Here is a 27,902-nt window from a genome sequence, read left to right as displayed (position 1 = left end):
AACCTAGATTTACACATCACATTCATTTAATTGTCAATAAGGTAAGTTCTATGCTTGTTTTTTTTAAAAAAACGCTGGACAAAGAAGTTCAATGATCACTATGTTACTCTTTCTTTGTACAATTGTCATGTTCCCTATTACGAAATTCATAGAAAACGTATTGAATTAATTCAACATAATTTCATTCGCTTTGCCCTAAAGGGTTTTTATTGGGATGAACATTATGATCTGCCTCCCTATGGACATCATATTCAGCTTTTTCAAATACAATCTCTCCGTCAAAGTTGTGTTAATAATGACTTAATATTTCTTCATCAACTCATTAATGGTGAAATTGATTCACCTTATTTGGTTATATTAAATGTTGACCTTTAAGCGGTGCGTGGTCATTTGTAACGGGAGCGGGCGCGCGTAACCGAATATACCTATGGGATGAATAAGAGAAATAAAGGGTGCCGTGACATTAGGGCAAGTGACATTTGACCAACTTTTAGAATTTGGCCTTATGACACTTTTCGAAAGCTTCATGAGGCCACATTTTAACGGTTGGCCTTATGTCGCTTTCCAAATTGACTTGACAAACTTTATCTTGTACATATTTCCAAAGCTAAAGCTTCAAAGAGGACACTTATAGCTTTAAATATTCATACAACATTTTTGAGAAACTTTATTAAATAAAAATAAAAAAATCACAAACAGTAGTAGGCACATAAACTTACATGGTAAGCATGAGAGAAAAGAACTGCTTAAATCCACATGATGACGCAACAAAAAAAAGTGTCATCCAAAAGATAGTTTTTGGTGGGGTTTGAATAAGATATTGGTGACATGAACTTGAACTAAATTAGAAGCTTACATGTGGAAGGTTCTCATAATCGCTTGAACATACTTCATTGTAGACTTCAAGTACGCCGCTTCCTTTTACTGAAATATTTCCATTGTTTTTTTTATTTCATTAATAGTTTTCATTTTATTTTTTAAACTTTCATTATTTGTATGATTATGAGCGGCACTTGATTTCGGGATCCGAACTTGTGCTACACGCTTTATTATAGCACACATGTCTTTTAGATAGTTAACAATTTCCTCTAAGTTTAATTTCAGGTATTATAACAGTTGGCTGCGTACTCTTAAGAATTCACAAAACTAATAATTATATATCAAATCACTTTGAACATCCATTTTACTACTTTTTCGTAAAAGACAAAAAGAACACAAGAAAAGTAGCTTCAAACTTTTCTGATTACATTTACTTACCAACTGCTGTTATTTTTAGCATAATTATTGAAAAAATGTTTAGACAAATTTGGCCTTTTGACACTTTCTGAAAGCGACACGAGGCCAAACTTTGAAATTTGGTCCTATGACGCTTTTGAAAAATGTCATAAGGCCAAATTTCAAAATTTGGTCTTATGACACTTGTCCTTATGTCAGGCACCGAAATAAATCACTAATTATTAATATTTATTTATTGATTTGTACTCATATACATTATCATTGTCTTTAAAGTCTAATTTGTCAAAAAAGTACTTAAAATAATGAAAAAGGAACAATTATTTCATTAATTAACATAATTTAAATACGAACGAAAATGTACTAAGCTGGGTGGATTCGACTGCGCGCGCCCGCTTGAAGAATAATTATGTTTTATGCGTGTGTTAGGCTACAATTTTATTATTTTTTTAACAACAACTAGTACATTCACTTATAAGCTAACTTATTTCTGAAAATTCTGTAGTTTAAAAATATTAATAACTCATGTTTTTTTATGAAGAACAATTAATTTTTTCATTTTGTTTTTAAATGTAAAATAAATTCTAATTGAATATACCAGATTTTTCTATGAAGTTCATGATATGGCAACCCTTAACTGTAACCAAACAATTATCACTCTTTTACATACATCCATACATACATTATGCATAGGTATGCAATACCAAACAAGAGAAGCAACATCAACAAAATGAAACAAAAAATAAAACGAGCAGGGGCTGACAAGACAACTGACAGTATATAGAAGAGAGAATTTGTTAGGTTAGTAAAAAGAGTGGAGAGTATATAGCTTTTCAACTATGGTGGCAGCAGCAGCAACAACAGCAACAGCACCGCTCCAAAAACCATTAGGTTTGGGGAGTTAGATTCCTTATTTCAATTTCCATTCTGTATGTGTTTTTTTTTGTATTTCCTCCTTCCCACCTTTTTCTCCTTGTAGTTTATTGGAGCCTTCCTCGCTTCTTCGCTTCTCCACCATTGTAGGTACCTACCTAATAAACCATAGCCACTTCTGTACGAGTAGCTGTACAGTGTAGAATTTTGTTCTACGAAGTTTTTGCGATCACAAGTGATCTATACTTTGGCCTTACTAGGACGTGTCGTGTCGTGTGTGTAGATGGACGACGAACGATGGCGATGGAAGTGTAAAATAAAATAAAATAAAACAAAATGGAGTAGAATTTTTATTCTAAAATAGGGGAGCAAAAATAATATTTAAATGGTGATTATAATATGAACTGTTATTTTGTTTTCATATAAATAATTAAGGGTGGAAGTGTTTCAAATTGTCTCAATCAAATTAAAAACAAACAAAATCAATTTAATATAAAAAGGGCGTATCCTAACCCTATACCTATAAAATAAAAAAAGTCCCAAGGGGCGATAGTCAGATTTGATGATCTGGCAATTTGAAGAAAAAATTTAAAAAAAAATTCCTTTCCCACGGGGGGTAATTTATTTCAACTTTTATATTTTTGTAATTATATCGTTTCCAATTTCAACTCTAAACTCGAACTTGAAGTGATCATGGAAAATAATAATAAATTTATAATGAAGTGAAAAATCAAAAAAAAAATTCTTTAGAACTTACAATTATTTTATCTCACAGTCATAGGTTCCTCTTCCAAGGAAAATTGTGTAATTGTTTCTTTTCTTTTTTGTAGTTTCTTTTTATTTTTTCAGTTCGCCTTAAATCCTATCGGACACGTTCGTCTTCTCATTCGTTTCGTATAGTGTAGTGTTTCTGTGTACCCCTACTTAAAAACGAAACAAAAAGAAGAAAAATAAAAAACGTTTGTTTGTGTTTCTTCTTTTTTTTTTGTATATTATTCTGTCGTGCAAAGTGGATTTTATTTTTCTTCTCCGTGTATTTTGTTTTTGTAGCTATGTAAGAGAGAATGTGTGTATAAAATATGTCCCCGATAAGAGGGCATTAAAAAAAAGGAAAAAAAGAAACAACAACAATAATAATAAAATATACATTTATATAGAAACAAAATCAACAATTGGTGTCCATAAGGGAGAGGGAGCAAAAATAAATGATTTTAACAAACAAAAAATCCATTACGCTTATTTTTTTTTTTGATAGGGAGGGGGGGATGAATTTTACTCACTTACCCACATACTATACTCTCTACTCTCTGTGAGTGAGCACCACCAATCTCTCGTTGTAGAAATGCTATCTCTATATGCATATAGGAGAGTTTGTATATATATATATATAAATACCTATGAAGGAGGAATTTTGTTGGCACGATCAACATCAGAACAGAATTATATACAATGAGGGAAAGGATCGTCGTGTAGCTGAATTTTCTATCCTTTTCAGGCTCACTTCTTTTGGTTTAATTTTTATTTGTGTGTCCATCTCTTTCTTCTTTGGGGTGCGCAATGAGTAGAAATAATACAAATAAAAAGAATAAAGTAACCACTAAATTTGTTGTATTTGTCGTTTCCGTTTTCCTTTTAACACACCCTTCTCGTTGTTGTCGTGGCTTTCTTTTCCTTTCTTTGGTTACGTAGTTTTTTTTTTTTATTATTATTTGTCATTCTTATCGTGTTCTTTCGTCTTAAAAGGAATTTTTGAATTCATGAAAGTCCTAAAATAAATAAGTAAATGTTTTCCCCTTCCTATTTGTACTTACCTATAACTATACCTATACCCTACGTCTGTCTTTCAGGGAGATGGATAAGTTTAAAAATAAAACGAATAAGAAAAATCTCCAATTCTGTAGGGATACATCCCCAAAGTTCTTATTGGTCGGTTGAGAAATCATACGGTAGGTACCTAGGTATCTATTAGATCTGTTGAATTTGAATTCCAATTGTGTCATTTGATCCCTAAACCACGCACCACAAACCAAACTACATACATATATACAATACACAATGGTAGATCAAAAGTCACCAGTGAAGGCTTTTTGTTTCTAGAAAGAAAAATATAAACATGTGGGTTTTTCGATGACTGGGTGCGAAACGAACCTATTTAAAGGTTTTTCTCTCCTTCCAGGAACAAGTTTCATTATTTTGTTTTTGTTTTTTGCACTGAAAAAACTTAGATACCTATATTGGTAGAGATAGATGTTGTATGTTTTGAGACGTGGGAGGCTTGCTTCCTAACTTAAAAAAACCCATCTTGAGTGAGGGTGGTTGTTTAGTGTGTTAACATGTTTTTTGTTTCTCTTTCGTAATCTTAAGAACCTAATTTGGTGGTAGATGTATAGATGTCGGTACTGTGTGGGTGTTAAGAGTTCATTCTGTGATACTCTCATTTTAAAACGTTATTAAGAATCAAAATAGTAAAACTTATAATTGAGTATCTATGAGCATTTTTATGTATAGATACGTATTTTTGTACATAAATACGTCATATTAAAACAATTAAAGTAGGTTTTATTTTAAGTGTATATTTTCTCTTTTGCAAGCTCTTTTCCAATTCTCTTAACTTACTCGCTATTAAAATCGATTGAAACAGATGTGTACGTAACGTACTCTCTTGGGATTAATGATTATTTTTTTAGAGTTGCCACCTAACTTCCCATCCCGTCTTTCGACTTGTCTCACTTAAAAATTTAACAAAATATTCATACAAAAATCTTTTGTGATAAAAATAATTTCAAGTCAATATCTTCCTTGGGGAGAGTAGGATAACTCAGGCGGCAAAGTTCAATGACGAATATGTATAGAACAGTTAAAAATAAGCATTTTTTACTATTTCTATCTTCCCCCGTTTAGGCAATTTAAAAAATATGTACGTTAGATGGAAAACAATTAAGTTTTATAAATTTTTTTAAGCCAAAACTTTTGTCTATTAGCTAAGAGGGTTGCACACACACATCCTATTGTTGCATACAACCAAACCACACCTACATACCTTTATAACTATTAACTATTATTATTATAAAAGAAAAAGTAATTTAATTAAAATATTTTTTTTGGTAATTTTCAATTTTCTCAAGAACTTGAAGACATAAAATCATCTAGTTTTCAGTTTTTGATCAAAAACAAATAGGAGCAATAAATTCTAAAATAAAAACACTAGTAGATAATCTTGAAGTATTGACAAATTACAATTTAAACCTTTTTTAACTTTTTTACTCAAATTTTGAGTTTAAATTTATTTTTTTTTCAAAAATTACACATAGTTTTGACTTGATTTAAAAACTAGCTAATAAAACAGAATGTTGGCTTTAAAAAAATGTATCATACTTAATTGTAAGTATTACAGTTATTTTTTTAATAATTTGTTTCCATTTTAAATAATATTTTTTTACCTAAACGGGGGGAGATACATCCCCCTCCCTAGTAAAAAAGCTTGTTTTAACTGTAATATACAAATCCGTTATAATATCTTGTGGCCTGAGTTATCGTACTCTTGCCTCGTTCCTTTATTCTCCTAATACTTGAGTCAAAAACCCTTTTGGCTGAAACACAAACACGCTTCAGCTTCGTCTGCGTTACGTTGGTCCTACTACGAGGTTGCTTTGAATGACACTTCCAATATGACATTTCTAAATTGGCACTTCTGTCATTAGCAGCTGTTATTATTTTTTTTTTTTTTTCAAAATAAAAAAAAACTATGAGTTTTGAAATCGAAAAAAAAAATAAACTAGCTTACAAAGCCTATAATAACCAATGGGAATCACTTCAAAACAAATGTATGTAATTTGTTTGTTGACTTTTTTACAACTGTGGAGCTGTCAGACAAAGCAAATGTTCAACAAATTTGAACTAGAGCTTCCGTTTGGAGTCACATTACATAACATTACGTTATTTCCTTACGATTGTCAAATGTAACGTGAGGTCGAAGCTTCATTGTGATAGCATGCATTGGATTCCTATGGCTGAACTCCTAAACGTCAGGTGATGCCGAAACTGAAGCTTGTTTGTGATTCAGCCATTTATTATCCAATTTTTTTTGTGTTTTGTTTAAAAAAAAGTTGTCAGTTGAATTCTTCTAAAAGATTAACTAAAAATGAACAACAACATGTTGAATATGATGAAATAGTTTGTTTTCAAAAACCAATTTTTGCCAAAGTTTTTATATCATATATAAACAAATATAAATTTGATTTTGCTAAGAAAATTTTGCATATAATCAAATTATTTGAAAAGCCAATACCCTTTTTTTATTGTCGAAAACTATATTTTCTATAAGATGAAATTCGTTTGAATTTTTAAAAAGACATTTGAGTCGAAAATCACTTTTTAAACAACTTTTAGTAATGTTTTTTGGGGTTTTTATTTTTTTGTAAACTGTCGATCTTTTCTTTTCAAACCTTATGTCAAAAACGTTATTCATCCATGCATCAAATTATTTTGGAGATAAAATCATTTTGTATTCGTAATATATTCGAGGTGACAATTATTTTTGTTCAGTTTTTTTTTTTTTGATTTATAGGAAAAAAAACATTTAATTGATTTATTTGAATTTTTAAAACTATATTATTGAAATATATACTTGATATATTATTTATGGCTAGCGTTATTGGTTCGTAAGATATTTTGGGTTACAAAAAACCATTCTTTCAAATTTTCTTTAAAGAGTCCTTTTTGCATCTTTTTGTGCATGTATAACAAGATATATTTGAAGTCGATATCTCTAATGGTTCTTGAGATATAGACGAGGAAGAAACCTTCCCCAACGTACGAAAGAACACGAGCACACAGAGACATCTCTTTAAAAATCTTTTATTTAGAGTCTAGGGACTTTAAAACGTCGAGAAATGTCAAAATGTTCAATTCGACAAATTGGACTGATTACAAGAACTTCCTTTTTGAAGTTATCGAAGTCGATATCTCTACTGGTTCTTGAGATATAGACGACGAAGAAACCTTTCCCAACGTACGAACTTACCCGACCACACATAGACATCTCTTTAAAAATCTGGTATTTAGAGTCTAGGGATTGTGAAACGTCGAGAAATGTCAAAATGTTCAATTCGACAAATCGTACCGATTACGATAACTTCCTATGGCATGTTAAAAATGGCACATGTTAAAGATACACTTTTGACGTACAATGATTATTTGTGACTAACCAACAACAACGGGCTGACTACACTTGAGTAAACGTCAAACGTCCAAATAAAAATAAAAACTTGGTTGACAATGATTAAACATTTGGCGATAGCAATAATCTACATATGTACATCAAAACTATAATTTAACATAAAACCGGCTTTTTAACGTTTTCGAAAGTAACTTAAGAATTTTCTAAAAATTATATGATTATTGTCGTTTAGTGCATTTGGCACTTAATTCAGCAAAACTTTGTTACGGCAACCCTTTTTCCATTACGGAGCAGGTTGATCCAACTTCTATCGTTCTTTTTGTTGTTGTTGTTGTCGTTTTCGCACTAACTTGATGAGGGTGGTGTTGGGAAAAATAGTTTAACATGACCTATTAGCATGCGAGTAGTTGACAATTGAATATTATACTCGTATACTGCCTACTCTACAATTGCATATTCTTCTGATGAATAACTCTCCGCCTTTTGTACTCATTTTTGTTTCGCTTGTAAAGTGTTTAATGCGTTATTATTTTTGTTTTTATTTGTATGTAATTATGAGAAACAAAAAACTACTACAACTAAAATATAACGAGGAGCAAATTTGTGGTGATATTCGTTTCAATACCACCTGTTGGTATTTTTTCTCACTGTGAGGTTTTGTTTTCATTTTTATCATCATATGGAGAGAATACATTGTATCTATGTTAAGAAGAGAAAGATCAATTAATTATAAAATTATTATTATTGTTTAAAATGCTAATCAATTAGAGGGAAATTTAAGTTTAATTCTTGTAAAATCTTGAAAATTTGTTTCGTTGCAACATTTAAATGTTGTTAATAAGCAATAGCACAGCGCCCTCTAGGAAGAACTTTAGTTTAGATCTGTTTGTTTACTTGTCCATAACTTAAATATGAAATTCAGGCTAAGATTTGTTTCTAAAGAAACCGAAAAGTAAACAAACGAAATAACAATAATGACAATTTACAAGGTTTTTGTGCATGGATTTCTAATGGGGTTTCATATTTTTTAAAATACATGGGGCTGGTTAGGACGACATAAGAGAATTTAAACTATTACAAGTTTCTGGCATCTGATTGGCCAGCTGTCAAAAAATTACCTTCTAATTAAGGTAAAGTTAGTCAAAACAAATCTCCATAAATTTCAATTTATGTCAAAATGACAGCGCTAATCATAATTTTTCATTCAACTGAAAGTTGAACTTTATTTCTCTGTGATTCATTTATTTTCTGCACAATTCTATTTGATGTTTTATGAAAAAGGGTTCCTTGTCAAGGGAATAAGTTATATATTTTTGTATATTTTATAAATTATGTTTATGGTAGTTTTTGCACGATCATAAGTATATAACACTTGATAAACTAACTAGTTGTCTTGGTCAAAATGTATGTTCAAAGAATCCAAAAATGTCCATCTTACTTAAAATTACAAACTCAAATCTTTTGTACAATAGTTTTCTTTAATGTTTAAACCTATACAAATGTTTGTAAATAACTTAACTACCTCCTATACCTTACCTACCTACCTACTATACCTACATATATCTATCTATATTTATATACATATCTATGGTTCATAGAATGTGTTAATGGGAGAGAAATTCGAACTTGTTTTAGCGATATAGGCGGATATTGATGACTTCCATTCCATACATGGAATACAAACTGAGGGTCATCGATAGTACGAACGACAAGCACGTACTTAACTCACCAAGCTAATATAAGTTAGTCAATTTTCAGCATGAGTTAGCTTCTAAGAACCTTAATGCAAATAAAATACATTTATAATACAGAACAGGAATTTTTGTACTTATGTAGTTTTAAGGGTTGATACATTTTCTTGTTCTTGTTAAAAAGTTCTAAGCTCTGAGATTTATATTTTTAATGTTATTTGTAGTTATAAACCTTAGAAGATGAAATTCAATTCTATACTAAACAATTTGTCTTTCTTTTTTTTCAGAACAATAAAACAAAACTATTAAATTTATATCGTAATTTTGTAACGTGAAAGCAATAAGTTAAAATATAAACATTTTACACAAACAAACAAAAAACTAAAAAATATTTTACATATTTTAAAATAAATCTTAATTTATATACATATGAGGGAAAAACAATAATTTTGTATATAAGTGAACAAAATTTAGTTGAAAAAACTAAAAAAAGGATCAAATAAAAAAATAAATACATCGGACAAAAGAAAAACAATAAGCTATTTAAAATGGCATCCCAAAGATTCTGCTTAAGATGGAATAATCATCAAAGTAACCTTCTATCAGTCTTCGATCAACTGCTACACGCTGAAACCTTCACCGATGTCACGCTGGCCGTGGAAGGGCAATACCTGAAGGCTCACAAGGTAAATTAGAAAAAGCAAAAAAAAATAACTAGTATTTCTTTTAAAACAATATTTAAAATTTATATCTCTTTCTTTTAGATGGTCTTATCAGCTTGTAGCCCATATTTTAATGCACTCTTCGTCAATCATCCAGAAAAACATCCTATTGTAATATTAAAAGATGTTCCCTATTCAGATATGAAAAGTCTACTTGACTTTATGTATCGTGGTGAAGTATCAGTTGATCAGGAACGTTTAACTGCGTTTCTGCGCGTAGCCGAGAGTCTAAGAATTAAAGGTCTGACAGAAGTAAATGATGATAAGCCAGTTGGGGCTGCGCCTACACCTCCACCACCACAATTGCATCGAATTCAACCATATTTGGTGCAACAAAGGACTAAAGTACAGAATATGTTAAATATAAATGACAATCAGCAATCATTATTGGGAAGTGCGTTATCATCGATGCCCAAGAGAAAACGTGGTCGGCCTCGAAAATTATCGGGCAGCTCGAATGGCACTGGTAATGATTTTGATGAGTACGACAGGGATGGTATGATGCATGTAAGTTTATAAATATTTTCTTTACATGATAAATAAAATTAGTCACGCTTCGGCTCGGTTGCAAACCAACCTTTAGAAAGTATTTTGAGGGAATAAATAAAATGCTTTGCGTTACCATAACATTTACCCAATTAAAACTGACAGTAATTTGTTAGCCTTTTTAAAAAAGCTATATACAAAATTTTACACACACTTGAATCGAAATTGAGTACAAATTTCCTTCAATAATTACACTGGTCGACAAAATTACGTTTTATTTTTCTGTCCCACAATACATATTTAGAGGACTAAGATGTCCTACATTCAAATTTTTCTATCACATCATGTTTTTAAAATATGCTCCTTTATAAATGCTTTAAACAACCAAAAACGGTTTTTGTAAGCCTGAGTTAAAACTCATTGGGGCATATTCATAGATGTTTGCTAAACTTTTGCTAAGTTGTTAATAATTAAGTCTATAGTTTAGGCTATTTATAAATAAATTTAAAGCTTAGTTAAGGGCTAAACCTGTGGTTTAACTATAAACATAGGAAATGCTGTGTTTAAGTTGTTATTATCACAGCCAAGTGTCATTTGATTTTTGTTTAAAAAAGTAAATGATATCTGTCGAGAAAAATTTCGATTGATACCGCAATTGAAGAAGAAATGCATATTTTCGAGGAATTTGAGTTATTTGGTGATCTGCATTATATGCCACAAAGAAAAATAAAGAAAAATATACAAACCACTGTTCAATCCATTTGAATTAATTGACAAGGATTTCTACGAAAAATATCGTTTGGATAAAGAAACAGTTACGTTTATTATTAATTGACTTAATATTGGAGAACTACCAAGTAAACGAGGATTACCCGTTTCTGACAGTCTCCAGGTTTTAACAGCATTCATATTTTTCGGTAGAAATGTCTACCAGAGTGATGTTAAGTTAGTTAAAAAATACGTTAAAATTAAATTATTAAGTTAAAAAAAATAAAGATAAATACATATACATAACAAAAGACGCTGCCTTTCAAGATTTATATTCTTTATTTCCAGGTCTTTCTCATAAAGACTTTTCTCGTAGCTCATTTGTTTTCTTACTTGTTCCATTTTAAGCTGGTGTAGCACTTCTTTTTGGCAATTTTCGCTACATATTTGCTTGCTTCGTTGGAGAAAAACTTCCACTGCTAGCCTTTTAATGTTTTTTTTTAACGCTGTTTTTTGGCAATCGCATAAGTTGGTCAATCGGAGTAGGACCGATGGGAACATCAAGGAGCTTTTTTTTCATAGATGCCGAATAGCGATCTTAAACTATGAGGGCTGGTTCATTTTCTATAGGCAGCACACTTTCATCTAGAAATTCGACCTCGCAGGTTCTGGAACTTCAATAAGTTTCCCAGTGGCTTTCAGAGCCTTCTTCATTCCAGCATTGCTTCTTTTGGCTGCAACATTCATCCGATGTCATTGCTCTTTCAATTTTTGTAATGGTCTATTGTAGCCAGCGGCCCTCATATTAATGTCGATATCGGACCAAGATGATTAATATTTTTTTGTTATCATCATAATATCATTTCTTTTATCGTTGATAATGTTGATGTGCCGGCGAATCAGCTCCCACAAAAGTTCCTTCTCTGGCTGCGACCAGTTTTGCTTTAAGCTTAGTACGCTGCTGATGCGAAACGAAAATTCCCATACAAAAAATGACATGACGAAATCATAAACGAAAAATTTCGCTGTGCTTTTCGTTTTTCAGTACGCTGCTGAACGACGAAATGTGTCATTTTAGTGGATAACTGTACTAGATTTCTTAGTACAATTCTCCACTATTTTCGATCTCAATTTAATTGCCCGACAACTTCCAAAAAATAAACCGAAGAAAAAAAAATTGATTTCTCTTCGGAAGAAAAAAAGAAACTGGCTTCGTTGGTCGAAGCCAGTGAAGCAATTTGGAAGTTGGAGCAGGCTTCACAAAAATAATTCAGCCGTTGCTAGCCTCTGGAGTAATATAGCTCCAGAAATGAAAAAAACATGTTCTAACTGCTCAACAAAATGATAATAAATAGAATTATTTTCCACTCTTGTTTACCAGCAGCTGACTATCAGAACTTTTCAATTGAAGAATTTTGAAGATGTTATTGGTGTTGTGCAAGAAGTGAGCAGTCAACTTCAACTTCCAAAAAATAAACCGAAGAAAAAAAAATTGATTTCTCTTCGGAGGAAAAAACGAAACTGGCTTCGTTGTTCGAAGTAGTGTGAAGCAATTTCGAAGTTAAAAATAATATAGCCGTTGCTAACCTCTGGAGTAATATAGCTGCAGAAATGAAAAACCATGTACTAACTGCTCAACAAAATGTTTGTTTACCAGCAGCTGACTGTCAATTGTTTTTGACAGCTGACAGAACTCTCCACAAATTTTTTTCCGCTGTGGTTTTCGTTTTCATTTTTCTCTGCACTTGGAGATCGCCGAAAAAATTCGTTTCACTTCATCTAGGCTTTAACCTGTCATTTGAAGTATAATTGTAGTAGAATACAACCTTAAACTTGGTTTATGAATAAGACATGTGTTTATATCAAGAAGCCTTAAACTATAGATCAAGAAATTACTACTTTAGTAATTCTCTATAAATACGCCCCATTATATTTCTTAACAATAAAAATTGTTTATTGATTCTGAAAATTAAAAATATTTCTATTTTAGATACAATTTAAAGCATTTTAGTGTCTTACTTACTTTCTGGAAATGTTCATTAGTTATAGGTCTCTATTTGTATTTCAATGAAGTTTTGAAAAAAACTTGAATTTGTTGAAATACGATCAAATAATGGTATCGCATTGGCTATTACATTCTCTGATATTGCGGTAACTTTATTGGATGGAAGCAAAACTGCCACTAAATATTCAAAATAATCCATGGCTGCAACAGTGTAAAATTATCATCTGGGATGAATGCACTGTGGCACACAATGGCACAGGGATGTCAACGAATTAAATCTCAAGATACAACATTTTTTACCAGGAAACTTGGTGTCATACGAATCTTTTGGCATAGCTTGTGATACTACCGAAGCTGTAAATTATCCAACTGATTTTTTGAACTCATTGGATTTACCAGGCATACCACCGCATAATTTTCAACTGAAGGTTGGATCTCCGTTAATTTTGCTTGGTAATTTTAACCCACCACGATTGTGCAACGGCACGCGATCATTGATTAAAAATTAATGAAAAATATTTTCGAAGCAATAATTCCAAATGGCAAATTCAGAGGTGAAAATATATCATTATCGCGAAGCCCTATTGTACCCATAGATGTGCCAATTCAATTAATTTTCAATTAGATTGACATTTGCAATGACTATCAATAAGTCTCAAGGCCAAAAGATCCCTGTCTGCGGCTTAGATTTGAGCTCTTAATGTTTTTCACAGTGGCGTGCTCTCGAGTGGGCAAACCATTCAGTTTTGTTTGTATTGGGAAAAGATTTGATCACAAAAAATATTGTACACTCTGTTGCATTAAGGGATTGATATGGTTTTTTGGTAGTATTGTCTTAATTAGCAATATTTTTACAATTTATAAGAATTAATTTTAATAAATTACAATTAATAATAATTAAAATAATTAAATATTAAAATTTGTTAATTTTGTTCATATTTTGTTACCGTTTACAGTGCTCTATATCTCTCCCACTTATATACCACTTCCATACACACTTACAATTAGTTATTTATTTCTAGCAAAATATTCTCTAGAAATTATTTATATGACAAAACAACGTATGTCGGGTCAGCTAGTTTTACTATAAATCTTTTTTATTTACTATAAATTTGTAATAAATAAATAATTGTGCTTATTTTGTTTTTCAAAGGACTCACCAAAACATGAAGTTAAAATCTCTGGTGATGGTTATTCAGGCAATGAAGGCTCAGACGAGAATCAACGTGAATCCTGCGATAATGATCAGGATGCAAATGTAAGTTCAAACTTTATACGATTTAAAGTTTTCATATAAAATATAATTATTATAATTTGTTTTTAAATTCTATTTGCTATAATTTTACTATAATTTTTAATATTTTTTTATTTAAAATAGGACTGCACAGATTCCCGAGATGGTAGAATAAAAAAACGCAAATCACAGTCCAAAGACAGAATAAATAATGACAATGACAATAGTACTTCCGGTAAGTTTTCTTCTCTATTAACTTTAAAATCTTTAGTAAATTATAAAAAGCTTAAGTAAAACCCGTCGTATAATTTAAAAAAAAGTAATATAAAAGTTATTAAAAAGAATTAAGCAAAACTTAAAAATCACAAAATCGTTTCCTTCATTTCAATGTTAATTTCATTACACCTCCTTTTTACACCTGCAAAAGAAAATTTAAGTTTTAGTTTTTTTTTATTAAAAAATTCAATTTAATAAATTAAATTTCGTGTCGAATAAAAATTCAATGTATTTAGTTCTCATGCAGTTTATAACAATTCACATCATATATAAACATTAACAGCATTCAATCATCATATGCACCAAAAACAATAAATTAAACTAGATGAACATTTTTTAAATGAAAACTATTTTTTTAAATAACACAATTTACCATAGGTTAATTTTTTAGAACAATTTAAAATAAAAATTACAAAAACCATCTATCGGAAAAGCTAAAAGGGATTTTGTGCGTTTAATCTTTATCTCTCTCTCTGTCTGTCCCTCTTTCTTCAAAAACAAAAATATATATTATTTATATTTTAAAAAGAAAGGAACAAAAACACAAACTTAAGTACATTTTTCAAAGTGCTGTGGAATATGTAAAAATATAAATAAAAGTGTGGCCTGCGTTATCGTGCTTAAAAAAAAGAAAAGAAAATAATAATAATTGTCTATTGAATTCGCGAGTTTAAACGTTTTTTCCGTCGGCAGGTGAGTGTTCCCCCAATTATATTCAGCAATTCAGCAAATTGAAAAGGTGTTGCGTTTTTTTCCTTGTTTTCTTTCTTTTTTTCTATTAAAACGAATTAAGTAAAGTTTTGTCTTGCCCTATATTTTTTATTTCAAAAAATATAATACAATTTATAAAATATGAAAGAAAATAGAAATTAAAAAAAAAACGTTACTCTTTTTTATTTAATCGGGACGAGCATAGGGATTTTTGGCCGACGTGAAAAATGTGTGCTTCAATACCAATTCAAATTAAGTTGCTTAGGTTCCACCAAATCTTAAATTTATTTTTTTTATTTTCTCAGTTCAAAAATTTACTATGCAATCTAAACAAAAGCATTTTATGTATCACAAAAATGAAGAAGAAAATCTGTGTTGTATGTGTACAAAAATAAAAACAAAAAATGGCTTTAAAATCCCTATAGCTTTTCCGATAAATTGCTTAATATAATTTATTATTTTCTATATAAAAAATAAAATATTCTAAAGAAGAAATTTTGAATAAATAAATTATTTTTATTCTTCCTTTCCTCCCCAAAAAAAAAAAAAAAACCTTTTTCCATACTATCCAATTTCTTTCAGATCCCAACGATAGTGATTGCGATGATCAAATGGATGCATCATTTATGGAACCCCAGCTAATGCTTGATGAATATGATGAACCTGTTGAATTCAAATATGATCCATCAAGTTCACCCAATTCCCAAGAAGCCACCTCCGCCGCCGAATCTGTTGCTCAAAATAATCAGCAACACCAGCAACAAGCTTTACTGCTGGCACAACAAAAACATCAGCAACAAATGGCAGTTGCAGCAGCAACAGCAGCTGCTGTAGCTAAGGGTGCAGCTTTAATAAGTCCTGGGACAGTGCCTGGTACTGTGACAATACTTAATACAATGGGCGCTATACCAAAATTAACGCCCATTGTCAAGTCAAAACCAAAGTTGTCAAAACGTCCTAAATTAAAACAAAATGGTTTAAGCCAACAGGACGGAAAGGTATGTCGACAGGTATAATGATTATTTCTTCGCTTGTATGGTACCAAAAAAAATATCACAGATCAGATTTAAAAAATAGAGAAAAAAAACTTGTCAATATTTTATAATATAAATTCACTTCCATATGGGCATTTAATAAAATGTGGGTTGAAATCCTTCCAAACCCTCAGCGATACAAGCGAATAAATATCATATCATATAAAGACAAAACCACTTTATAGTCTTTTTTTAATTTTAGCCCCTCAACAACAATGACTTCATTGACATGTTTAACAGCAATTTCATGCCTGGAAACACAGCCCCAGGTAAACTAAAAGCAACCCTCACCATTGCCGCTAACACACAGATGTCAGGGACGACGCCAGGTGGCGGTAACAATTCTAGCAATCTAAGTTCGAAGTCATCACCCGGAGGTGGTGCCAGTGGTGGGGGTATTAACACTGTCAGCCTAACCAAGATGAAAGGAACTGGCAGCGTTGGAGGGGTCGGAAGCGGCGGAGGCGGCGATTCAATGGGATCAGGAAATAATAGTAATGATAGCATTAAAGTTGAATCCCAAATTACAAGTAATCGAACCGCTAAATATGTTATAGATGACTCGGAAGGATCTGTCAGGGATTTTTGTACCAAAGAGGGTGAACACACCTACCGATGCAAAGTATGCTCCCGTGTCTACACTCACATTAGTAATTTCTGTCGGCATTATGTGACGTCGCACAAGCGAAATGTCAAAGTTTATCCGTGTCCGTTTTGTTTCAAAGAGTTCACGCGAAAAGACAATATGACAGCGCACGTTAAGATTATTCATAAAATTGAAAATCCAACGTCTGCTCTTGTTGCGTCTCCAGCTACACCAGGTGGCGGCGGATCTGCAATAAACAACTCCTCCTCATACTCATCATCTGCATCACCATCAGCTATGACATGCACATCGGAGCCAACAACGCAGACAGATTTACTACACCAAACACCTGTATCAACAAAAACAACACCTGTAACCGTACCACCAACACATTAAAATTAAATAAAAAAAGAAAAATGTTTAACTTTTTTTTTTAATTTATGAGGTAATAAAATGCTTACACTTTTCTATAAATTCGTCACGAAAAAGTGAAACAAACGATTTAAAAGAAGCAATTTTGTATCTCTTAACCTTATAAAGGCTTCCAAAATATTCCAAAATTTTTTTTAAATAAATTAATTTACAAACCACAACAATAAAAAATTAATAATTTTTTTTTTAGTTTTAGTTTAAAAGTAGTTATAAACATTATTATAATATTAAAATTATATATTTCGTAGAAAATATACTAATAAAAACAAAATGTTGACTTTTTTGAAATAAAAACTGTAGAAAAAAAAAACACAAGCTCCGATAAAATCGGCCATAAAAATGTCTCTTTTTCTAATATATATAAATAATAATTTAATGTTGTTACCTGTTTATTTAAAAAAGAAAAAAAAACAAAAAAAACTTGTCTCTATAATTCTAGTTTTGTACTCTTCAATTTAATTGCAAAGCATATTAAAAATTAAATTTTTGGAATACAAACTTGAGTAATTCTTTTTTGTTACTGAGAATATGTCCGTTGTGCAATTTTTGTTTTTAGTTTTCTTTTTATTCTTTAGGGTTTCTCGCCCGACAAATGTTTCGTAAAAAAAACATAAAGAAACAAAATACAATAAGTGTTTTGTGCAATTGTAAAAAAGAAAAAAATTATCTGTAATTTTATTTTATGTTGTTAATAATTATTAATTTATTATTTCTTATATTTTTTGTTTCTTTTTCTTAAAAATAAATATAATATAGTTAGAAATATTAAACGCAAAGAAAAATAAAAATACAAACAAATAAAACATTTAATTACTTTTTTTTAATTAAACTTTTAAAACAAAACAAAAATTGTTAAGTAGTGTTTTAAATAACATTTAAAAATATATTATACATAATTTATAAAGTAAGAATATATTTTATATATGGATATATATGTATAGTATATATATCGGAGGCTTAAAATTTCGCCAAAGAAAAAATTACAGTAATTAATAACTAAACAAAAAAAAATATAACAATATAAATAATTTAATATCAAAACACACATGCAAAATAATTGATATAAACAAAAATATAAAAAGTAACTAATTATTGATGAAACACAAAAGTGAACTTATTTACAATCAAAAAGTTAAAATTTAAATCAACTAAGTGCTCTTATTTAAAATTAAAAAATTCAATATACAATTATTCTCTTGATGATAACTGAAACGAAAGTGTATTCACAAAGAGGCCTTATTATGAAAGTAGTTGTTGTTCAATTATACTTATTTTCTATTTTTCAAAAAGATTCACATTGCAATAAAGCGACTTTGACTGTTATATCACTTTTTCTTTGTAATGTCTTTGTTCACTTGTTAAATTTGTTGATTAATGATTTGAAACTATTTAAATTAGATAATATTGTGATAAGGTGTAAGGCTTGCTGAATAATTACACGAAATCTTGAATGGAAAGTTATTGAAAAGAATTCACTCAGTTGAGTATAAGTTTACCTTTGCTTACTTTTAGAATGGCTTCTCCAAAGTAGTTAAATAAAACTTAAACTGTTTTAATGCAAACACCAATAGAACAAAATCATTGTACAAATATCTTAACCTATCATGAACAGCATAAGATGTGCTTACGTTATGTAGGTGAGGTCTCAAAAGTTCGTCGTTTCAAAGCTTTTGTGAGGTCTTTATTGGCTTTTAAAGTCATAAGCAAGGCATGCATTTTAACGGTTTTTCAAAGTTTTGAATGTTTCAAAGATAAATTCTTTAATATTTCTTCTTTTATTTGCTTCTTATTTAAAATTATTTTATCTCGATAATGTTTTTCTTCGGATTATTGAACAGGTTCCGAGTCCAATTGAAATTCAGTAACTTTTACCATCGTTACACATTTGAATCCTTCAGTTTACCAGGGATGGAACGGCTAAGGTGGTAGTAGACTATCATTTTTTGATAGTCAAATTGACTATCATTTTAATTCCGTCTGTGTAAAATGATTTAACCCAATTCAATTCGATTAAACAATTTCAGATTCAAATTGTCAAAATTCATTGTTGCCTTGAAATTTTAAATTGATTCCTATAAAATATCTAAACAAAAGTAAGTTTGAATTAAATTCTTACTCCTCTTGCTTTTTTCGAATGTCATAAGCTTTGTCGGCCACAGGAATGTGTTTTTTTTAACGAAACAAAGCGAACAAAGAAAATTTGCCAGTCGTTTGTGTAAGCGTCTGGTAGCTCTAACATATTTGTTTGAAAACGACTATCACACTTTGTTGCTACAGCTTTTTAGGTATCAATTTAACTATCACCTTACGTGGATCAAATTCGATCATTTTGATTGTCATTTATCAACAATCGCCTTAGCCGATTCCACTCCAGAATTGTGTTTTTTTTTCCCTAACATAAAATAAATTGATTTCCAAAATCCAACCTTAAATTCTCTTTAAAAAAACGTTAACCAACAATATCATAAAATTAAAACATTAATTCAGGAATAATGCAAAATTGTTATCGTGATAAATTCATTAAATGTTTGAAAACAACAAATCTCTTGAAACATTGTTAAACTTTGAACCATTCTTGTTTGCATTGTGGAAACATTTAGTGAATGAGGACAAACGATAAGTCGAGATTTACATTTAAGAACAAAGTTTGACACTTTGAACATGCAGCCCTTATTATGAGAAGCGAAGAAAAAGTTCGACTTAACGTAAACGTTTGAGAAATCTAATATAGAGCAAAATTAAGATGGTTGAATTTCGACCTTAAAATGGGTTAACACCTCTTTTTTTAAAAAAAAAGTTGTGTTTTGAAGTGAATATTGAAATGTTATTCACGAGATGAGTAATTTTAAAAACGTTTGCTTTCAGTCGGACCTTCGATTCGCTTCTCATGTTAAGGCCTATGTCTCCCCCTCTTGGTAATACTTAACACAATAAAACTAGAAAACTTTTAAATGTTTATAACTAAATGAGCTTATGCTCTTTCCTACTAAGTTTAATTTGAACTGTAGTCCTGCAACAAATACCAAAATAAAAACTTGAAAAACACTCCAAATTAGACTTAAAATGTGTCCCCTTTCAAAAAGTTCTTATACCTTATTGCAAGTTTTTATCAGAAATGTTTTAAAAATAATTAAAAAAAAAAACTAAAGTCAGAGTATTTAATTATACAAACTGATAAATTTGCATACTAATTTTTGTATAGTGGTAGCTAGTGCAATTTTAGCTTTTAGTTGTTTTCATTTATCCTTTAAGAAACGTTTTATGTCCCGTCACTTTCAATTGTTCATTTATTTTTTTTATTAAACTCAATTTCGGTTTGAAATTTAAATAAATTAAAACATAATATCATTTAAATAAAACTTTGTTTCCGTTTAACTATTAGTTTAATTTCATTGTATCAACTTTAAACTTCATTTAAAAAACAAACAAAATCAAAAAACTATATAATATTGTAAATTAAAGGAACAAATAATAAATGTGTTACTAGCATTTTAAAACAAATCAATACAAAAAAAGAAAATTTATTAAAAAAAGAAACTATTTTCTTATTTTTTAAGGGATGTTTATAGTTAAGTTACATATTATATTTATGTATAACTATATATATATATATATATATAATATACAATATATATTTACCAATAATTTCATAATTTAGCTAGAAATTTAAATTAAAGAAAAAAACAAAAAACCACTTTTAATTTAATTAAATCAATAAACTAATTTAATATATTATATATTTCTATATATATAAAATAAAAATTATACATATTTAATAATAATTCCTAATAGAAGCACCCACACATTATTAATACTATAAATACTTTAATTTTTATTTTCTTTGTTTTTAGTTAATTGGATTTTTCTCTTTTTATTTTATTTTATTTAATTTGTATTTGTTTTATTTTATTTTATTTTTTTCATTACCTGTATTGCAATATATTTGAACTTGTAAATGTATTTTTAATAATAATTATAATACTATTTTTTTGTGTTGGATGGTTTTTAATAGTAAGGAGCAAACAATAAAAAAAAAACAAACAAAAACATAATTTAAACAAACAAAAACAAAATTTCTAAGTGCAAAGTAAACACCGACACACTCGTGTTTTTTTTATAAATTTTAGAATTATTTTTAATTTTATTAAATTACTTTTAGATTGGAGAACAAACTGAAATTTAAACTCTTTTTTTTTAGGTTTAGAAATTAAATTTTGAAAAATTAATTTTTGCACGCATTTAATGTGTACTCGTACAAAAAAAACAGTAAAGTTAAAGTTACAACAAAAAAAAATATTAATTTAATTTAACTAAATTTGTTTTGTCTTTATAATTTACAAAAAGAAAAAAAAAATAATTAGTGTGTAATTTAAAGGTGTTTTCTCTTGGAATCTATTCCTTTATCTTTTTCTATACACGATTACAAAAAAAAAAAACATAATAAACAAAAATTTAAAACAATACAATTTTGTTTTATTCTTTTATATTTCATTAGAAACTTTAAAATAAGCACATATATCAAATTTGATAAATTTCATTTTCAATCAATTTTATTAAGGAATCGGATTTATCTTTCGAGAACAATTTTTGTAATTGAACGCGATAAATAAATAAATAAATTGGTTGGCGCAAAAGTCCGTTGGGAACCAGGGTCTAGTGACTTACAACTCTCAACCATTCCTGTGTGCGAGTACTGTTGTCCGGAATGGAAGGGACCTACAATTTTAGGCCGAATCCGAACGGCTAATTTGAGAAAGCACTTTTTCATGACAAGAATTACTCTTGAAGGATTTGTCAATTCCTCGCAAGGGGCAGTGTCCGCGAAAATTAATTTCTTTAATTTAAGGTGGCACAGGAAGGGATTGAATCCAAGGCCCCTTGCATGACAGTCCAACGCACTAACCATCATGCCACGGGTACTACAATTGAACGTGATGCATTTCGTAAAATCTAACTGGTTCATACCTGTAACACATGAGGAGCTAAGAAAAGTCGAACTTCTAAAGTATGTACATATAAACTCGGGCGTATACGCGCTTTTTAATTTTTTTCCAAAATTGTCTTCAACATACAAAATTGGATCTCTTGTATGAAAGTTTCACTTTAATTTATTTTTGTGGACATTTGCGACTGAATTGTCAATCCTTAAGAAGGCATTGATATCCATAGATTCACGTTAAATACATAAATTAAGGCTGGATTTCAATGCGATAAAATAAGGCAAGGATGTACCTGATATTGGATTTAGGTTACTCGGATTGAACTTTAGTTTCACACTCAAATATTTGTCTCCATTTATTTGTTTGTACTCGGAAAGAATAATTCGAACAAATACGGTTATGTGTTCAATTATCCAATGCTGTTGTTTAATCATATATTAATAGGAAACATTAATTTATTATTATTCATAAACATTTATTTTGTAGTTTTTGTTAACATGAATTTATCTAATGGGAAAAAAAACTTTAAATGCTTTCAGTTCACCTCAATAACTCACCGGAGTTATCTCAAAGACTGTTTGGTGTTAATAAACCACCACCACCACCACCGACCTCCATGGCACCAATTTCATGCGCTTCATCATCCAGTAACTTACCAGTAATTTCAGCAGTACAAAGTATTCAGTCAATAGCAGGCTCTAATACAACAGCTCAAAAAGTCTCAAACTCAACTCAAATTATACAAATATCTTCAGTTTCTCCGACTAATCAGACTGTTCAACAGCAGAAACAAACTGTTCAAACATCAGCACAAACGCCAATTCCAGAAATACTCGATCCTGCCACCCATTTGCCAACTGCTCTAGGATTGAAAATTCGCGTTCATCCAGCTTCACAACAACAACAACAGCAGTCTAATCATCATCAGCAACCCAAAAGCAATAAATCAACTTCATCTATGCTTCAGCAACAATTGTGCAATGACTCCCTCTCGAACAACAATAACAATAATAAAAATAATAACTCGTGCCAAGTAGCCGCCGCTGAGACAAAATGCAACAATCATCCATCAGAAAGACGACAATCGTGTAACGATTCCAATACTATTCAGCCACCATCTTCAAATAATCTACACCATCAATTCCTATTACACATGGCTACAAATCCGATTGTAAAAACTGAATACTTAATTAACAACGAGATTAACAACGATGAAAATGTGATGCCAATCGAAGTATCATCATCTCCAAACTCCAATTCAAATGCTCAAAACTTTAAGTCTGAAACTGAAGGTGCTACACCAACAATAATTGATCTTGTACCTTCGCCTACAAATGCAAACGAACGACCGCCGAAAATCGAGGAATCTTCACCACCAGTGACGCCACGAAATCAGCGACCCGTTCAGCGACGAAGAATTCGACGCAAAGCACAATCGTCAATGGACGATCAAGCTGAGCATTTAACAGAAATGTCTGTTCGAGGTTTAGATCTGTTTCGCTATGCTAGCATAACAGAAGGTGTCTATCAATGCACTGAATGTGCAAAGGAAAATGTACAAAAGACCTTTAAGAACAAGTATAGCTTCCAGAGGCATGCTTTTCTCTATCACGAAGGCAAACATCGCAAAGTTTTCCCATGTCCTGTTTGTGGCAAGGAGTTTTCTCGTCCAGACAAAATGAAAAACCACATGAAAATGACCCACGAAGGTTTTGTTCCGAAAGATGTTGCCTATCATCCACTTAATTACTTAATCACAGCTGCTGCAGCTGGAGAAATTCAGCATTTATTCCATCAAATTGATCAAAATAATCCAGAAGCCAACTCAGGAGATTGCACAACATCAAACCAACATCCATCAAAGCCACAATCCTTAATTAAGTTAAAAAATGAAATTCATACTATCCATGAAGCATCACCGTCACCACCTCCTCCTTTGGGTACCCGTGAGGGTAGTATTATTGCCACCCAAGAAGAAGTCAAGTAACCATCTTTAAAGGTTTTCTAAAAACTTTTTTTCTTTAATTTCATCTCAAATGTAAGCATACATATATATTTATATATTATTCTAATTCCGTCCTGGCAGAAAAATAAAAACGTTAAAACAGTATTTAAAAAAAAAGAATATAACCACAATAATGTTAACAAAGAAATGTATATTACATTTCTTGTATTGCATAATATTTGTAACGACTGCCTTTAGCTTTACACTTAAACAAAAATAAAACTTAAAAACACGTACCTACGCATATTTGGACGTAAAAAAAAATATTTTCCAAACTCCCAATGAAAACTCAATATTGGGGTTTATAAATAATTTAATTTTTTTTGTTTTTTTTTTAATACGCCTTCATAATTTTAATTTAAAAGAAAAATAAGTTTTGTTTTTTAAGTTAAAAAATAAATGTATTATCCTATATTTTAGCAATTATTTATATATTAAAAGTAAAAAAAATATAATTCAGTGGTGCTATGCCTTTGTAAAAACAAAAGAATATATAAACAAACCGTTTATGGTGGTTATTTAAACGAAAATGTATTACAACTCCACCTAATGCCGTAAATATAATAATCATGGTTGTTAACATTCAATGCACAAACAAACAAAATACAAACGAAAAATCATTTAGAAAAAAAATATTTCTGTTATAAGTTTACGTACAACATCAAAACAAAAAAAAGCACAAAAACTATAAACAATAAAAAAAACAAGTAATATTTACACACGAAAAATACTCTGGTATTAGCCACTGCATATTTTATATAATAATGTTTTGTAATTTATATAATATGTAATTTTTGTTTTATATGCATTGCTACATAATTGAATTTATGCTAATAACAATATTATTTATTTGCATTTTAAGAAATTTACTTTTCGCACAAGAAAACAAACTCTTACAATTAGTTATATATTTTTTAAACTTAAAAAAAAAAAGGAAAAACAAAACTATTATAGACCTTTTAAATCTAAACACTCACAGCTACAAAATTTGCAAATACTCCCCGTACTCTGATTTAATATTTTGCGTAACATTTTATAATGGCATCTATTTATTTTAAAACAATTCCTTAAATCCCACCTCCTCAAAACTTAATACTATTCAAAGCTATAGTTAACCAGTGTCCTAGAATTTAGATGAAAATCAACATCAAGTATTTTCAAAGAACTTAATAGCAAAACTTAATTTATCATTTGGCAAAGTGAAAGCGAATTTTGTTTACTTCAACATTTTGAAAGCAAAACGTAGATATTCTAACCGACTTACTTGTGAATCGTCATTTTCATAATATGATGGAAACATTTCCAGGTGATAGGTATTGCTTCACTAGTGCCTTGGCCTGACTTTTTTTCTTCGTTTTTCAAGGTTTGCATTAAATGTTATCCTTAAGTTAGCCCACTTGCCTTTATAATTGTTTGGCACCATATTTGTGGCGTTGGCGACCTCTTGCCATAACAACTCTTTTGGCAGTTTGTATTCCTGACGTCCAACATCCCACAAACTCCGCCTTATCTCAATCTCATGAATTAGCTTCATCGTATCTTCATGGATCCAATCCTTCTCTTCCCTCTTCCGATACGATTTCTTAATTTTTGTTGGCAAGTTTTCAAGCGAAGGTGACCGTGTAAATGCCTCAACCGTAATGGGCTAAAAAAGTTCCATACCTGAAAATAAATGTTAACGTTTTTATACATTTCCTTTGAAATGAAAGTTTACCTTGTAGTTTTCGCCAAATTTGTCTGCCAATGAATAAATTTGCAAATGTTCCTCAAACGGCAACTGCAAATTTATTCATTGTCAGACGTTTGCAGAAACGTCAGAAAATGAACAAAATTTGGTGATGTTTCAATGAATTTTGTGTAGACACGATTGCCACATCTGCAAATTCATTTGTGTTCAAAATGATTGATGAACAAATTTTTCTGCAAATCAATTTGGTGTGTACACGGTTGTCAGCTTGAGTGTACACGATTGCCAGATATCTATAAATTAATTGGCAGATATTTGTCTGCAAATTAGGAGCCAAACCATTTGTCTGCAAGTAAATTTGGTACACAATGGTCAGCCATTCGAGACAAATTTTTCAGTGACAGATCGGGGAATATTTAAAGTTCTGGCAATCGTGTACACTTAGCTTTAGTTATCTATTTCGAAAGTTAATCTATGCTAGAATGTATAAGTTACTTATTTTCTGGTCTTCGAAACTAAAAACATTCTACTGAATGCTCTTTCGAGCTTATCAAGGATCTGTAAATTCAATAGACAACATATTATTCCGTTTTGGAAATTATTTTCGTTTCCCGAAATTTCACTTTCGATACAAGAAACTTCGTGTCGACCAAATATCTTTGACAAAATGTTAAGTAATCATTATTTTTTTTGTTTTGAAAAGCTCAAATAATGTTGGCTTCTATATTTGTAGCTTATGTAAATTTTATTCGAACTTAGATCATTTATTTGTGTTGAACAAATTTAAACGTGTTAACTTGGTAATAAGGAAATAATTATCATTTTCAATTTGAAAATTCAAAAATTAAAGTACACGCCTCAACTCAATACGCACACAAATTTTTAAGAATACTTTTTACATTTTTTCCAAATATTGATGCTAACTACTCCCTTAAGACGTTAAGAAAACATTTTGAATCCCGAATCACAAGAATAATTGTCCAAAATTAATTTCTAGTTTTTCTTTCGCCCACTTGCAAAGCTTTTTACTAAGAAAAATTTAATATTTTTTGAGTCAACTGAATAGATACAAAAATTAAAATTGTTATTAGGTTGGACTTAAGTTTGGTAGTAGGTATACTTGCACCTTTACTTTTAATCACTTCGTAACTTATTTCTGACATAAATCCCACGGGCTTTTGATAGAGTTCAACGAAATTTCGCTCCGAGCTAAGTTAATTCCAGAAATTAACGATTCTTTGTCTTCAAACTGACGACCAGCTTCATTAACTATGGGTACTCACCATCTCCAAGTAAGTTTAAAAATGTTTAGATTAGATGAATAGGGCAATTATTGAAGAAAGTGCAAAAATATCTTCTCTGTCCAAGATTGTATTATGCTCACCAAGTGAATAGACGGGTTATCATGTTGACAAGCCAAGTTAATGGGTCAAACATTTTAATTATTTAGGAACATTTCTTTTCAAGATTCCTTTATACCCAGCTGCAGTAATATTTGATGTAAACACTTTGAACTTAACTTTTTCATTATAACTGACAGCTTTCCATAATACAACACCTCTTTGTCTTTAAACTGAAGGCCACCTTCGTTGGGTACTAACCATCCCCAAGTATATTTAATAATTTGTAGATTAAATGAGTACGGCAGTTATCTTCGTATCTGTCCAAGATTTTACTATGCGCACCCTTAGTGAATGACGGGTTATTATGTTGTTAGGCCAAGTTTATGGGTAAAAAATGTTGGACTATTTAGGAACATTTTTTTTTTCAAGATTCCTTTATACCCAACTGCAGTTATATTTGATGTAAACACTTTGAACTTAACTTTTTCATAATAACTGCCAGCTTTCCATTTTACAACACCTCCTCTACAGTTTTTAACACCTTTTTATTTTTTCTAAAAGGTTGACCCATCAGGGCCACCGTACTTAAATATTCTAATAGCATAACTTCCTGTTGTTTGTCAAGAAGAAGTTTGTTCTTAATTTGAATTTAATTAAGATGTTTCGAATCTTTTACACCAATATTTTTTTTTATGTTTAGTCCCGAATCACATCTTAAAATTGGTCGTCTTCAAGCTGCTGTTTTTGCAGTTCTTTT

General features: G+C 30.2%; 1 protein-coding gene across 4 annotated transcripts in view; it reads left to right on the top strand.

The window, feature by feature from the left end:
• LOC129943337 (protein tramtrack, beta isoform) overlaps window positions 1-25,215 on the top strand; it is a 44,103-nt gene extending 18,888 nt beyond the window's left edge. Inside the window, exons 1-8 of one of the 4 annotated variants that reach the window (XM_056052688.1) lie at window positions 2,093-2,494; window positions 9,264-9,662; window positions 9,741-10,205; window positions 14,051-14,155; window positions 14,276-14,366; window positions 15,701-16,116; window positions 16,355-16,646; window positions 16,710-20,318. In XM_056052688.1, coding sequence (XP_055908663.1) covers window positions 9,525-9,662; window positions 9,741-10,205; window positions 14,051-14,155; window positions 14,276-14,366; window positions 15,701-16,116; window positions 16,355-16,646; window positions 16,710-17,134 — 1,932 coding nt within the window. In that variant the 5' untranslated portion in view covers window positions 2,093-2,494; window positions 9,264-9,524 and the 3' untranslated portion in view covers window positions 17,135-20,318. Of the gene's footprint in view, window positions 1-2,041; window positions 2,495-9,263; window positions 9,663-9,740; window positions 10,206-14,050; window positions 14,156-14,275; window positions 14,367-15,700; window positions 16,117-16,354; window positions 16,647-16,709; window positions 20,319-22,649 lie in introns of those variants that run through there. The other 3 variants (XM_056052687.1, XM_056052685.1, XM_056052686.1) reach the window with 3 other exon arrangements.
• The last annotated feature ends 2,687 nt before the right edge of the window (window positions 25,216-27,902 follow it).

Source organism: Eupeodes corollae, chromosome 1, assembly GCF_945859685.1.
Source record: "Eupeodes corollae chromosome 1, idEupCoro1.1, whole genome shotgun sequence".
NCBI lineage: Eukaryota > Metazoa > Arthropoda > Insecta > Diptera > Syrphidae > Eupeodes > Eupeodes corollae.
This window is presented reverse-complemented; position numbering and strand designations above follow the sequence as displayed.